At 37.6% G+C, this 15,349-nt stretch overlaps 1 protein-coding gene and 1 long non-coding RNA gene across 2 annotated transcripts; one reads left to right on the plus strand and one right to left on the minus strand.

Moving 5' to 3' along the window:
- Positions 1-7,883: 7,883 nt before the first annotated feature.
- On the plus strand, positions 7,884-11,449 carry LOC18008326 (probable polyamine oxidase 4). The gene is made up of 10 exons (XM_006391251.2): positions 7,884-8,322; positions 8,706-8,821; positions 8,922-9,010; positions 9,186-9,299; positions 9,564-9,651; positions 9,746-9,831; positions 9,923-10,025; positions 10,140-10,237; positions 10,327-10,759; positions 10,847-11,449. Exons 1-10 carry the CDS (start codon positions 8,283-8,285, stop codon positions 11,168-11,170), a joined length of 1,491 nt encoding a protein of 496 aa, XP_006391313.1. The 5' UTR covers positions 7,884-8,282; the 3' UTR covers positions 11,171-11,449.
- A 1,057-nt stretch (positions 11,450-12,506) lies between these two features.
- On the minus strand, positions 12,507-13,639 carry LOC112086237. The gene is made up of 2 exons (XR_002899372.1): positions 13,450-13,639; positions 12,507-12,918 (listed from the first exon to the last, which is right to left on the minus strand). It is a non-coding gene; the product is annotated as an uncharacterized LOC112086237 (long non-coding RNA).
- Between the last annotated feature and the right edge of the window lie 1,710 nt (positions 13,640-15,349).

The following is a 15,349-nucleotide window of genomic DNA, read 5'->3' on the forward strand; positions in this document are numbered from 1 at the left end:
AGCCGGCGCCTATGGCCAATACCGTCTGCCGGGGCCTTGTCCAGTACTGGTTGGATCCGCACAACCAGACTACGGCCGCCAAGTGTTCCGGATCTAGGTAAGTAGTTAATTCCAATAATATTTACATTATTTGTTTTCTTATAATAGATTCTAATGAAAATATTTTTCAGGAACGCTACTGACGATGCAGGAAATCGGAAGAACGTTCCGCACACTTTCGGCCAGATTCCTTTTGCCGGAAGACGGCTTATGATGTAAGTAAATTAAAATTACTAATTTTTTTTTTGTTTTCAAATAATTAACCCTTATTTGTCGATATGATGATGGAGGAGTTGGCCATACATATGCCGTTGAAGGTGTACCTGACATATTCTCGCCGATCGGACGTCTTAGTGGAAAACTAAAAGATGTTTGGTGGTCCAATGAAAAAGATTATCACAGTGCACATACGTATATCCTGTTAAATTGTGAAGAGTTGTCATCGTATGAAAGGTACTTTTTAATTAATAATATCTTTATATGAGTTGTCAGTATTAATAACTATTTGTTGTTTTTCTCAGCACATTTGTTGATGAGGTTAAAGAATGCATATCTGGGGTTTCTGAAACTGAAATCAATGAACGTAAAGATCAACACTATGCCCAATGGTTAAAAGGGCAAGTACGTATAAAATTTTAATTAAAAGACTACTTTAATTTGCTATATAACCAAATCAAGAAATTAAAGCGGAATTTTTTTCTTATTAGGTGGACGCGAATGATCCGTATGAATTTCCCACTTGGTTCCATGAGTTACTACTAGGTCCGATGGCAAAAATAACTACAGCCTCAATGTATTTCACTCGGGGCTATGTTTTTCACACATACCGTCACGGTGCAAAGCGGGCGACAACTAACTATGGAATTTGTGTGAGGGGTGAAATCGACTTTTATGGAGTTGTGCAAGAAATAATTGAAGTAGAGTATCCTGGATTGTTAAGGCTGAAAACTGTTCTCTTCAAATGTGATTGGTTTGATCCAACTGTTGGACGAGGGGTACGTCTAAACAAGTTTGGAGTTGTTGACGTGAACAAATCACGACGGTACAACAGGTTTGAGCCATTTATATTAGCTTCTCAAGCAGAACAGGTAACGTTTCTGCCATACCCTTGAGTTCGATTAACAGGAATTTCATGGTTAGCTGTAGTTAAAGTGGCTCTGAGGGGCAAGATTGTAGGGGTTGAGGATATTCCACTTCAACAGGACACTTGCGTAGATCTGTCTGAACCAGATGTTGATGAGGAGATTTTCTTAATAGACCCTCGGAACATGCAAGTTGAAGATCTTCCCGATGATACAGAAGAAGAAGGTGATGATGAGTTTGCTGAAACCGATGATGACGATCTGGCGGAAGAAGAAGGTGATGGTGATGAAGTAATAAAGGAAGATGAATCTGATTGAGTTTCATGCATTGTATTTAGTATATGTTTGTTATTATGTAATTTGTTACTTTGTTTGTTTGAATTTTTTAAAAACCCTAAAATTCGATTTTACGACGGTTTTACGACAGTTTTTCTAAACCCTAAACCCTAAGTCTAGGTTTTAAGCCCTGAATGAATAGGGTTTCAACATTACGACGTCTTTACGACGAACCATCGTAATATCGTCGTAAAGTTACGACGGTTTTACGACGAGTACACTATTTCGTCGTAAAATCGTCGTAATGTTGAAATCCAAGAATTTGAGTCTTTTATATCTTATTGTTTGTAAGGTATTTCACAAATGTTTTTGATTGGTTATCTTATTTTATATGAAATGCTATCAATCTGATCAAAATCAAAAATTTGAAAAAAAACATACATATTTACAAGTTCATGCATGTTTTCGTAAATGTTAAGTGAAAGGTTATATATTAAATTACGGAATTTCAATTTTTACTATCTCATGTCATAAATCCATCATACATGCAAAGTTGTAAACCTTTGTTATATGTTAGGATACAATAACCTTTGCATTGTTCTTTATGCAATATCCCATTTATAAGATTTAGGGTTTACTCACTTTTTTAAAAAACTTCGTAAAACCGTCGTAATATAATCGTAAATTTACGACAGTTTTACGTCTAAGTTCTCTAAAACCGTCGTAAAACCGTCGTAACGTTTGCACCGGATAGGCTCTTGATCCGAGGTACGAGGTTATAAATGTTTAGACGTTACGACGATTTTACGATGGTTTTGGGTAAAAGCGTCGTAAAACCATCGTAACGGTCAAATGCTCCCATCACGACACGTGTCATGTCATGCAGTTGACTGACTGTTATACAACCGAATCATCGTAAAATCGTCGCAAAGTTACGATGATTTTACGACGATCACAAAATTTATATAAGGGACGCGAGTTTTCCCCCTTTCGTTGCTCATTCCTCTCTTCTCCCCTCTCTCTCTACAATACTTTCTCTCTCTAAACCCTAAACCACTCCCTCTCTCCCTACTCTCCCAGCCAATACTTGTAAGTTTTTTTTTAAAATTAATTTCATTACATATTCTTTTAGATTTAGGTTCAGAATTTAGATTTAGGTTCGGAATTTAGATTTAGGTTTTGGAATTTAGATAGGCCCGGATTTTGTAAATTTAAATAAATATTTGAAAAATTAGTAACAAATTTTTTAAAATTTTGTAGATTCTGTCGATATGGCTCCTCAGGCTAAGAGATTTCACTACCGACAGCTGGTCGATTCTGACGGTACGGCCCCGTCTACCTCGTCGACCGGATCAGCCATCCCGGAGTCCTCGGGAACACAACGGACGGTTTCCCAACCGGTCGTTGTACCGCAGCCGGCACCGCCTCCACCATCACCAGCCGAACCAGCGGCTCCCGTACTGACCGATCCCGCCTGTACCGTATGCCCAGTTTACGGTACAGGATCTTCTGGCACAGCCGGGTCGTGAGACCATGTACAAACTCGACCCGGATCGAGCCCCGGGCACATTTTGGTACGTAATTTTTTTCCTACAATATTTTTAAATTAATTAATATTTATTCTTATATATTTGATATTAATTTACTTTTCTCTTTCTATTTGACTAGGTTTACGACCGACAATGCAGTCGATCGTAACGTTGCGGATATCATCAAGGGGTTTTTCGTACAACTCCATACCAGCTGGAAGAAGCTGGATCAGGCCACACTTGACACTTGGTTCAAATGTTTTGCTGTAAGTAATTTACAATTTCGTTTAATTTTAATTTTAAATTTTAACTTTTTACAATAATTACTAATTATTTTTTTTTCCTAGCAAAACTGGCATTGGAAAACATCCGCACACGGACGTGTGGAGACGGCCTTCAAGGAGAAGGTCAAATTCCGCCTCAACAACACCGTTTCCGAGTGGAAACGGAAGTGGGAGGTTGACGGCGACAAGGCCAAGCCGGCGCCTATGGCCAATACCGTCTGGCGGGGACTTGTCCAGTACTGGTTGGATCCGCACAACCAGACTACGGCCGCCAAGTGTTCCGGATCTAGGTAAGTAGTTAATTCCAATAATATTTTCATTATTTGTTTTCTTATAATAGATTCTAATGAAAATATTTTTCAGGAACGCTACTGACGATGCGGGAAATCAGAAGAACGTTCTGCACACTTCTGGCAGATTCCTTTTGCCGGAAGACGGCTTATGATGGTAAGTAAATTAAAATTACTTATTTTTTTTGTTTTCAAATAATTAACCCTTATTTGTCGATACTAATTTTTTCATTTTGATTTTGTAGGTCGAAGATAACGGAGGAGAACTTCCTCCGATGACAAAGGTTTTCGCCGAGACGCATAAGAAGCGGAACGGCGAATTCACGGATCCTCGGGCGGAGGAGATCTACAACGCCGCCTGTGCGGCGATCGAGGAGCGACTGACGCAGCTGACTCAGCAGGCGCGTCAAACGTCTCCTGGAGGTAGCTCGGTCCAATCGACCCCGGCGCTGACGGTGGCGGAGATATACCAGATCTTCGAAGAGGTAAATTTAATTACTATATTTAATTAATGCAACTTTAGTTTTAAATTGAATTTCTAACCATAATGTTTTTAAATATTTGTAGGTTGCCCCAAATAAAAAGGGGCGGGTATTAGGGATGGGGTCCATCCGTGATACCCCGAGAGCTACAGCGACTGGTCACGTCCGGGTCCCGGATCCGGTTATTCGCCAGAAGATCGATCAAATGCGGACCCGTTACGAGACCAGGATCGACCAGCTCTACGGTCTCTTCGAGATCATGGGAGTCGACAACCCGGTGCTCATGGCGCAGTTGGACAAGCTGCGGACTGATGGGGTTGTCGGATCGTCTGCCGCCGGGTCATCCACTAGGACGCAACCACCGGTGCAGACGGACGAGAAGATGTTCCGATCTCTCGGGGTTGAGCCTCCTAGAGCCGGAGATCAGGCGCCGGCGGAAGCATCAAACCAAAGACCCGACAAGGAACACGTCCAGGACGATGGGGAGGAGGCCGGTGACGGGATCGACGATATAGATTTAGAATTAGATTTAGAGCTTTAGGGTTTTTATGTAAATTACAATTAATTTTAATTTGAAATTTTAATTTCAAATTTTAAGAAATTTTAAATTGTAAATTTTTTTTTTAATTTAAATTTTAATTCGAATTAATTTTTTTTTTAATTTTCAATTATATTAAACGTCGTATAATCGTCGTAATATCTTTATTTAAAACCGTCGTACATTCGTCGTAAATATTACGACGAATTTACGACCAAAATGTACGACGACAAATACGACGATTATACGTCTGTGCTTTACGACGTTTTTACGACGAAATGATTAAATATTTTACGATTGATTTACGACGATTTATGCGTCATACATTTTACGACGATCTTACGTCGACCACTTAACGACGGTCCAGGCGAAGACCAAGTCGACGCAATTCGATGTAAAATCGTCGTAAACTGTACGACGCATTTACGACGATTTTGTTTCCCTCGATGTTACGACGAAACGAAACCGTCGTATACTATATGACGATTTTACGACGATTTGTCTATTACGACGATGACTTTACGACAATTTCGAAATCGTCGGTAGTTCGTCGTAATAGCCCTATTACGACGAAATAACGACCATTTTGGCCGTTGTAAAATGATGTTTTTCTTGTAGTGACATAAGCACAGCCCGCATAGTAAAATGTTTCCTCGTAGAACAGTCATATGTACGAATGCCAGTATACCATAACTGATTCAACTCATGTATGAGTGGCTGCAGAAATACATCGAGAGCTCGCTTCGGATGATTTGGAACTAGAACCAAAATACTTAGGAAAAGAAATTCCCTTTGCATGCACAAATCTGGAGGAATGTTATAAGAAGTTAGGATTACTGGCCATAATGAATATTGTCTACCAGACATACCAAATGGACTAAAACCATCAGTGCACAGACCAAGATAGACATTCCGTTTGAACTTAGCAAAATCTGGGTATACCATATTGAAGTGTTTCCATGCCTTTGCATCTGATGGATGAACAACTTCTCCATCTACTTGTGTATGTTCTACATGCCATCTCATTGATGCAGCTGTCCTTTCAGATTGATAAAGCCGTTTTAACCTATCTGTTATAGAGATACCACATACGTTGGTACGGTATCCTTTTACGCCCACCAGTTTGCGGCCTGTATCTTGGTTTTTGGCAAAACCGACATTCCTCCAGCTGATTATCATCTTTCCAAAAAATCATACAGTTGTCAACACATACATCTATCATCTCAGAAGGTAGACCAAGACTAAAAATCAACTTCTGAATTTCATAGTATGTTCCCGCTGCCAAGTTATCCTCCGGTAGATACTCCTTCAAAAGATCAGCCCAATCATCCATGCAAACCTCAGCCAGGTTATGATCTGTTTTAATTGACATCATCCTAGCTGCCTTCTCTACATCCTTCGTAGATTGGCTGATTAGCATTGTCTAACAAATCATAAAATCGTTTGGCATCTACATTAGGTTCCTCAACAGCATTACCAGTATGCGTTTCATGAAATGCATCAGTCACCATTTCGTGCATCCTATCATGATCTACACTTTGATCATATTGATACTGATTAGGCTGATGACCATAATTCGATTCATCAATATCAACATGACTTTGATAATTACTACTACTACCAGCATTCCCATGAGTATTACTGCCATATCCTTCTCCATGTAGATACCAAACAAAATATTGCGGCATAAACCCTCTATTTAATAAATGCGTCCACACGGTTTTGGTTAGTGTATACCTCGTATTCTTGCATTTCAAACAAGGACAAAACATCTTCCCACTATCTTTCGTTCTCTCCATATTTGTAGCCTGAAACATAAATATTTCTAACCCGTTCTTGAAATCTTCTGTCAACGCCCCATCTGAATCTTTACGCATATACATCCAACTTCTTAGCTCGTATATAGACATCTTGAAAATAAACTCAAAATACTATATCTTTTTATTGATTAGACAATTGTGTCACGATCTAGCCACGTGAATGGAGTAAATTAACCTTATAATATTATTACTTCTTTTTTTCAAAGTAATATAACTCTTAATTCGGGTTTCCAGCAATGGACAACCCAATATATAAGGATTTACAACACTATACTAAAATTTAAGAGACCTACAATGGGTCTCAAAGATGAAGATGCTCTTATGTTTGAATGATATTGTGTTGTGATTGAAAGAAGGAATGAAGATCTATTTATAGGAAAATTTCGGGCTTTACAACGCTTTTACGACGACATTTTACGACGAATTTACATTCAAAAATAATATTACGACGAGTTTACGACGATTATGCGATAAAATCTATCCCCTGCAATTGTTAGGTAAACATGTTTTAAATGTTTTCCACCTAACTTCTTTTCGACGTAAAATCGTCGTAATATGTACATCGAAATGCAGTCGTCGTATATTCGTCGTAATGTTACATCAAATTTACGACGATTTTACATTTACTAGCAAATCTCTCGTTATCGATGTATAATCGTCGTAAATTGTACGTCGAGTTTACAACGATTTTTTTATACGACGGTGTTACGATGGTTTTTAAAATAGACGTAAGATCGTCGTAAAATCGTTGTAAACTTGCGACGATGTGAAAACCGTCGTAATGGACCGTTGGAAAACGATTGTTTTCTTGTAGTGAACGTGATTTTTTAAAAACATATTATTTTGTTATATATAGTTAACTTATAGACAGCTTAACAAAGCGAAAACCTTAAATAAGAAATCATAAACTATATTCTTTCTTTAACAAAATAAACTAAAAGAAACCCAAGACCTCAAACAAAAGTATTATATTATGAAAAATCAAATATTTTGAAATGATTAAATTTCAAACCGTCCAAAAATATTTATATCAAAAGTTTCTTCAAACATTTCTCTACTTTTCTTATGGTGTGTTATCCCACCTAAATACTCTAGACTACACTAATAGAATAGAATAACCAGACCCAAATAAATACTCTAGTTCACGTCTCTCCTATCAAAATATCTCAAATCCAATTTAGAGACGATAAACAGTCAGTATCCATTAAAAGCATTAACTGACATGAACTTTAAGTTAAGTTTGGATCAACCACCCATTTAAATATCTCTATTCATTTAATAGACAATTCATTGACATTGACATCAAATTTGTAACGTCATGAGCTGTTTACTATATTAATCACACAATTGCTATAAAAAAAATCATAAAGTATCTAAAATGGAAAGAACATGTGTTGTTGACCAGAGAATAAAACAAAATGAAACAAAACAAACAAAAATAGAGGGGTAAAAATGTCATTTACGTCTTGATGGAAACAAAACGAAAACAAGTCGGCACAAGCAGCACTATAAAAGGCTATCTGGCTCTTGACGACTCCACCTCGTAGATACCGAATCTCTTTTCTTATTCGTTTCACCTTTCTTCTTCATGTGTCTCATCTTCTGAAATAATAATAAAAAAAAATTTCTCCGATTAGAAGAAAACAATGCACCGATCACGGAATTTCAAGATCTCCGGGAACGACGCGATTCTTTCTTGTTGTCTTTCGATCTCCAATCTCAAAGTTCTATTCGTTTTTGAATCGTCGATATTGAATAATTCGTTCACGCGTTTTGAAGATGAGTTGGTCCGATAAGCTCCGCTGCTTCTCCTCCGATCTTTGCAGATTCTCCAATTTTATCTTTAATCGATCGTCTTATTGATTTGACTCGGATTTTCGACTGCGCGTTTTGATATTCACGAATCTCGGATATTTTCTCTGTTTCTTTCCTGCAATCTTCGATGGATAAGAAGATTTCGTTTCCGGATGATCTCCCTGAAGGTAATCTCGACTGTTACTCGCTTGATATCTCTCTATTGTCTTGCCCTGGCTTTTTTGAGTTAATGCATTGCGATTTCGATAATGTCAAATAATCAAAGATAGATTGAACGATTTCTTATCCAGTACAATCAGATCTATCTGTTCTTCCTCTGAAATTTTCTGTGCGTTGATTCCGTCTCTATTACACAAAGATTTCTTTCCGGCGTGATCCAACAATGCTGACTGATTCGTGAATTAGATTCTAATTTGTATGAAATTCCAAATTTGTGTGGTTGTGATAAAATCTTGTGGAAAAATGCTTGATGGATATTTGATGTATGATGTTACATATATTTTTCCTTGAATTGATTTTGCGCAAAATTATGCAATCTAAAAATGTGCAGGCACAATCTCTGCGCTTATTCAGAAGCAGAACAATGTGCAGCCTTCTGTGATCGTAATTGGCAGTGGTATATCAGGTCTTGCTGCTGCTAGGAATCTCTCGGAAGCATCTTTTAAGGTAATGTTACGTTACCTTGTTTATTTGTATTTATGTAACTTTTAGGTGTAGTCTGTACATTTCTCTATATGATAATTGAAATCTTTTGATGTTTGTATAGGTGACCGTTCTCGAATCACGCGATAGGATTGGTGGTCGTATCCATACCGATTATTCTTTTGGTTGTCCAGTTGATATGGGAGCTTCATGGTGAGTTTTGATCAACTTCGTTTTCTCAACTTAATCGGTGGCTTTGTTTATCTTTGTTTGGACGTTTGGAGAAGTAGGCAACATCTGCAACCTAATTGCTGGTTTTCCTTAGATGTACTTCTTAAATAGCCGCTATTTTTATGAGCCTTCTAACCCTTTCTCAAACATGGTCTAGGTTACATGGAGTCTCCAACGATAATCCCTTGGCTCCAATAATACGCCGTCTAGGGCTGACTTTATACCGAACTAGCGGGGATGACTCCATTTTATATGATCATGATCTGGAAAGGTAATTCTTTCTGACCTTTACGTTTTTGTACTTTTGATCAACTAACTATGGTTGTGTGTGTGAAGATTTATACCAAAAGCGTGGTCTCTCTGCTAGATCTTATGGTTTCACTTACGTCATTCTTCTAAACGTGGTAGTACATGGAGTTCAATCTGAAGCCTGACCCCTGACCTTATTTATATATCACTCACACTAGTGCTCCACTCTAACAACTTAGCTAATTGATTCAAACATTTATAAGGAGAATTTGGCTTTCTTTTTCAGTTATGGACTCTATGACATGCATGGAAATAAAATTCCACCGCAGTTGGTCACTGAAGTTGGAGATGCATTTAAGAGAATTCTCGAAGAGGTAATTTTTGCATTTGCTAGATTAAATTTTCTAATAACCATCCTATGTCACAAGAGAGGTTGATACATGCTTTACTTCCCCTTGTTAATTCCAGACAGAGAAAATTAGGGATGAAACCGCTAATGACATGTCAGTTCTTCAGGGAATATCCATCGTCTTGGATAGAAATCCAGAACTAAGGTACCAAGTGCAGTACGTTTGTGAAAGTAACATTTTTGCTTCTTTAATTTATGTCTATTATACCTGTGTTGTTTTTTCTTGTATTATCTAGGCAAGAAGGAATGGCGTACGAAGTTTTGCAGTGGTACATATGTAGGATGGAGGCATGGTTTGCTGTAGATGCGAATTTGATATCGCTAAAATGTTGGGATCAGGCAAGCAAACTATTCTATCTTCCATTTATAACAAGCTTGCCTACTGTTTATTGGTGGAAGCAATACACTTTAGAGAATACCCTGGAGAGCTCAAAGTAGATATTTGTTGTACAGGATGAATGTCTTTCAGGTGGTCATGGTCTAATGGTGCAGGGCTATGAGCCAGTGATCAGAACACTAGCAAAAGACATCGATATTCGCTTGAGTCATAGGTAATTAAATCAACCTTTGAAGAGATGATACGTAACTTTCATCCATCTTACTTAAACATAATCACGTGTGCTTGATTTTCTTAACACAGGGTTACTAAAGTGTCAAGAACATCTAATAACAAGGTGATAGTCGAAGTTGAAGGGGGAACCAATTTCGTTGCTGATGCTGTTATCATCACGGTTCCCATCGGAGTTCTCAAGGCAAACCTGATTCAATTTGAGCCAGATCTCCCACAATGGAAGACCTCTGCGATATCAGGTCTCGGAGTAGGCAACGAGAATAAAATCGCCCTGAGATTTGACAGAGTGTTTTGGCCCAACGTTGAGTTCTTGGGGATGGTGGCACCGACTTCTTACTCGTGTGGCTATTTCCTGAATCTCCACAAGGCAACAGGCCATCCGGTGCTTGTGTACATGGCTGCAGGGAATCTAGCTAAAGACCTCGAAAAGCTTTCCGATGAAGCTACAGAAAATTTCGTGATGCTGCAACTTAAGAAAATGTTTCCCGACGCACCTGATCCCGTAAAGCAATCATATCCATCATCTTCTTATTGCACAATATGTTTGGAAACACTTATAGGTGTGTGTGTGTGTGTGTTTTGGTTACAGGCTCAATATCTAGTGACAAGGTGGGGAACGGATCCAAACACATTGGGGTGTTACGCATATGACGTGGTTGGGATGCCGGAAGATCTTTACGCGAGGCTAGGAGAGCCAGTGGATAACATATTCTTTGGAGGAGAAGCTGTGAACGTCGAGCATCAAGGATCGGCTCATGGAGCTTTCTTAGCAGGAGTCTCGGCCTCTCAGAATTGTCAGAGGTATATCTTCGAACGGCTCGGGGCTTGGGAGAAACTCAAACTTGTTTCTCTTATGAGGAATAGTGATATTCTCGAATCTGCAACTGTGCCTCTCCAGATCTCCAGGATGTGATTGATAATTGATTGGTTTACTTCTCTCTCACTCTCTCTCACTCTCTCTCACTCTCTCTCGTTTCTACTTTCATTTTTAGTTTTCTTGTATGTTCTCTCTGCTTAAAAGACAAGCAAGGGTTCAATTTATTTTTCTCCATACGGAAAACAAATAAAGAATAACATCCCCGACTTCTGAATGCGAAGTCTTGTTTTTCTTCTTTGATATATCTCTCGATGTCATACATTTTTTGTTTTTATAATTTAATAATTCAAATGACTAAAGCATTTGAATACCTTATACTTCTTGTATGCTGCTTTCTCTCACTGGTTATACTTTTGTTTTTGTAAATAGAATTTCAATTCAGGGAAAGAAATATTTCGCCACCTCTGAATAGTTTAAAACTTTGTACAGTTAAATGTTAGACAAAATAAGATATCACGACAAAAAAAAAAAGACAAAATAAGATATCAATTATCAACATTTATAAGAAATAGAAGATGGTCGAAATTAAGAAGGGTTGCATTTTTTTTTTTTTTTAAACTTATATAATAATTTGGTAGAATCAAAACTCGTGCTTCACTTATAGAATGCATTCTTTCCAAATTAGTCTCTCTTGTGCTTCATTTTCCCGAGTAGAAATCAAGTAAATCGCTATTTTGTTTTAGAAGGAAAACAAAAAAACAACAATGTTTGATTCCCAATCTAAATTAAATTTCGACAAATAGTAGAAACAAATATAAAATCATAAAGTTCAAACTCAAACAAACTTGTCTATGTTTATCATTTTGAGCTTGGTAAGTAGATTCACCATTAGGTTCTTCATCCGAATCAGCTCCACAAACCATTCTTATGGATTTCTTTCAAACTGTTCGTATGCATTTCTTTCATCTCCATCAAAAAAAATCACATAAATATTATTATATCTAAATTTTATTTATAAATTCTATCATTATCTCTTAAGCATTTTCTTAAGAGATAACTTGATTTTCAAGTTTGAATTATCCAACATTCTCTTCTTTAATTCCAGCTTGAACTTCAAGTAGCTTAATGTCTTCGACTTCAAATAGATTCCTCATAATCTCTTTGAATTTTATCCTTGCTAACGCCTTAGAGCATCTCCAATGGTAAAAACTAATAAGAGGTTCTTATCAATTCTTTAATTATAAATTTTGATGAATGAAAAGTTTAGAACCTTCCTTATTAATCTTCCATTATGGTTAACTCCTTCCTTACATAAGGATTATGTATGTTCATCCTTTTATTAATAATAATATCCTATTGGCGAAAAAAGAAAGAAAAGTTTAGAACCTTATTATTTTTTTCATCTCCAATGGTGAGCTTGTAAAGGGTTCTTAAAAAAATTATTATTTTGATAAATCATTAATTTGAAGACACCAACCTGAATGTAAACCATTACATTAGAGTATTTCTATGCCACAAAATATAGAAAAGCTCCTTTAGATCCCTCTAGAAATGGAAGAAAGACAACGAAGGAAGAAAGATTGGAGTGTCCCATTTACTAGGAATCATTCAACGTCGTTGAGAATGTGCCTTACGTCTTATGGTGTGGCCATACCATCAAATCCTCAGCTATACCTTTCCAGCTTCCCTTCTTCGTTGCTTGCCCTTGGTGCAATTTACTCTCGTTAAGGCAATGGCTGTCCCATTGTTTCTCATCCTCTATTTTGCTTTCCCGACGTTAAACTGGCTGATCAGAGAGATTTCAGCCTAACTCAGTGTAATGTCTCTTTGTTCCTTTATGTTTCCTGACTTGTAAGAAACATGAGAGAGTGAATTATAGAGCCGAAGTTGTTACAGTTAATGGTAGACAAGAAGAAGAGAAGATAGTATCCGTTGAATTCAATATCCTTACAGGGAGGATGGTGCAAGCACTGCACAATGTACACAAGAAATGGGAAGCTTTTAGATATGATAATGTAATAGTCAAAGCAAAGGTGGATCAAGATTTGATCGCGGTACTCTCATGGTGAATCCACTATCTGTTGATCGATTTTCAATATAAAATGTGTTTACAAGTTGTGTGTATAATTCCCAGATCAAAGCAAGAGCTAAAAGCTAAATCTATTTTAAAGCTCAATCATACTCCTATTTAAACGATCAAATTTGCAACTTTCGGTGATTCCATTTTAGATAGTTTACATTATCGTCAAACCCAGAAACGCATTTACATCGATAATCCATTTGAGGTGAAGGAAAACCTAATTATACAGAAATCAAAACTTTTTCATAGATCCACAACAACAAACTGTAAACCGACTTGCAAGCAACAAACACACCTTTGAAATTGAAATCCACCTTCGATGTCAATCAAGCACATGCGCATGGATTCTCCGCCGCCGCATCAGCACCGCCGTCGTCTGATCTGGAAACAGTGTACCCTACGGTTAATCCGACGACGATCGATCTGGTGAAACAAGCAACGGCGTAGGAGGAGAAAGAATGTCGGCCAAAAAAAATCATCGGCCTATTTCTCGAGCAAGAGAGAGGTTTAAAAAAAAAATATTTCTGCCCAATAACAACAAGACACGTAGCCTTTAGAACCGCCTTTTAAAATCCTAAAATAAGGATCGGTTCTGATGAATATTTGCTTTTTGATTTTTTTTTTAATCACATATTGCCTCTGAACCTGTGCCAACATCTCCCGTTGGAGATGGTCTTAGTAAGTATGTCTGCCTTCTGTTCTGCGCCTGGAACATGTTCCACCTTAATATGACCATTCTTTACACATTTTCAGATAAAATGGTACCTAGAGAGGATGTGTTTGCTTCTCCCATGAAACACATGATTCTTGGTTAGTGTTATGGCCGATTTATTGTATATTCTAAGTATAACCTTTCCATTGTCTTTACTTAGAATTTTCTTTAATAGTTTTTGAAGCCATATAGCTTGCTTTGTTGTCTCTGTAGCTGCCATGAACTCTGCTTCACTTGAAGATAAAGCGATGGTAGATAGCTTCTGAGATGTCCAAGTGATCGGCGATGAACCTAGATAGAACACATTCCCTGCAGTGCTCCTCCCATCATGAACATCGATATTGTGACTGCTGTCACTATATCCTATTGCTTTGCTTGATCCATCTCTTATGAAGTGTAGACCCAAGTTAGTAGTTCCTCTTACATACCTTAGTATGCGCTTAATGGCTGGTCCATGAGAGACTCTTGGACTCTGTATATAGCGACTTAGATCATGATAGGATGCCTGAGATGGTGACTGATGCATTTCATGAAACGCATACTGGTAATGCTGTTGAGGAATCCAATGTACATGCCAAACAATTTTATGATTTGTTAGACAATGCTAATCAGCCAATCTACGAAGGATGTAGAGAAAGTCTGTCTAAAGAGAACATCCACGCTTATTTTATGAGAGCCAGACATATAACATTGCCTGACGCTGCAGTCTACTCAATCCATCTTCAAAAACCCGAAGAATGCAGCTACTACACCAACAAGATCAGCAATAAGAAGCTGGATGTGTTTAACAATGTGGTTCGAAGCTTACCTGAAAGAATAACTTTTACCAGAGCTTGCAAGGACTATATGATTGACCACTATTTTTGTGAGAGAAAAGAATCTATTCCTAAGATATAATACTTGTTCATTCATGCCAAACAAGGGAAGCCTATTCGAACACTCCATAAAATCGAAGGTCAATGTCAATTTATTATCTCTTGTTCAATTAGAGGTGAAAGATTTCATCATGTTCTTTGTGATTCTGGAGTTTGTCTCAATATGATATCTAAAGCAACTGATTTGAGGCTTGGTATTAAGCATCTGTACAGGATTAGAACAAAGATAAGCTTAGCTGATGAAACCAGTGTCACATCTAAAAGAGTAGCTTATGACATTCCTTTAAGGATAGGAGACTACATTGTTCCTGTCGATTTTTACATTTTCAAGTCCAAAGATGATTCACATACAGCGATTCTTGGATGGTCTTTCTTAGAAACTTCCGGAGCCATCAGGGATTGGACATACCGAAAAATCTCATTTGCTAATGTCGACAAAGACAGCTTCTTTAATGGTGTTCCTTTTGACAGCAAAGCAGGAAAACGTCCTGCAACAGAGGTGTTTGAAGCAGAAATTTGGAGTGACGAAGAATCTGCTAGGCAAAACAAGGAGATTTCAAAAAGGTGACTGATGCATTTCATGAAACGCATACTGGTAATGCTGTTGA

This window comes from Eutrema salsugineum, unplaced genomic scaffold (assembly GCF_000478725.1).
Source record: "Eutrema salsugineum unplaced genomic scaffold, Eutsalg1_0 scaffold_9, whole genome shotgun sequence".
Classification (NCBI taxonomy): domain Eukaryota; kingdom Viridiplantae; phylum Streptophyta; class Magnoliopsida; order Brassicales; family Brassicaceae; genus Eutrema; species Eutrema salsugineum.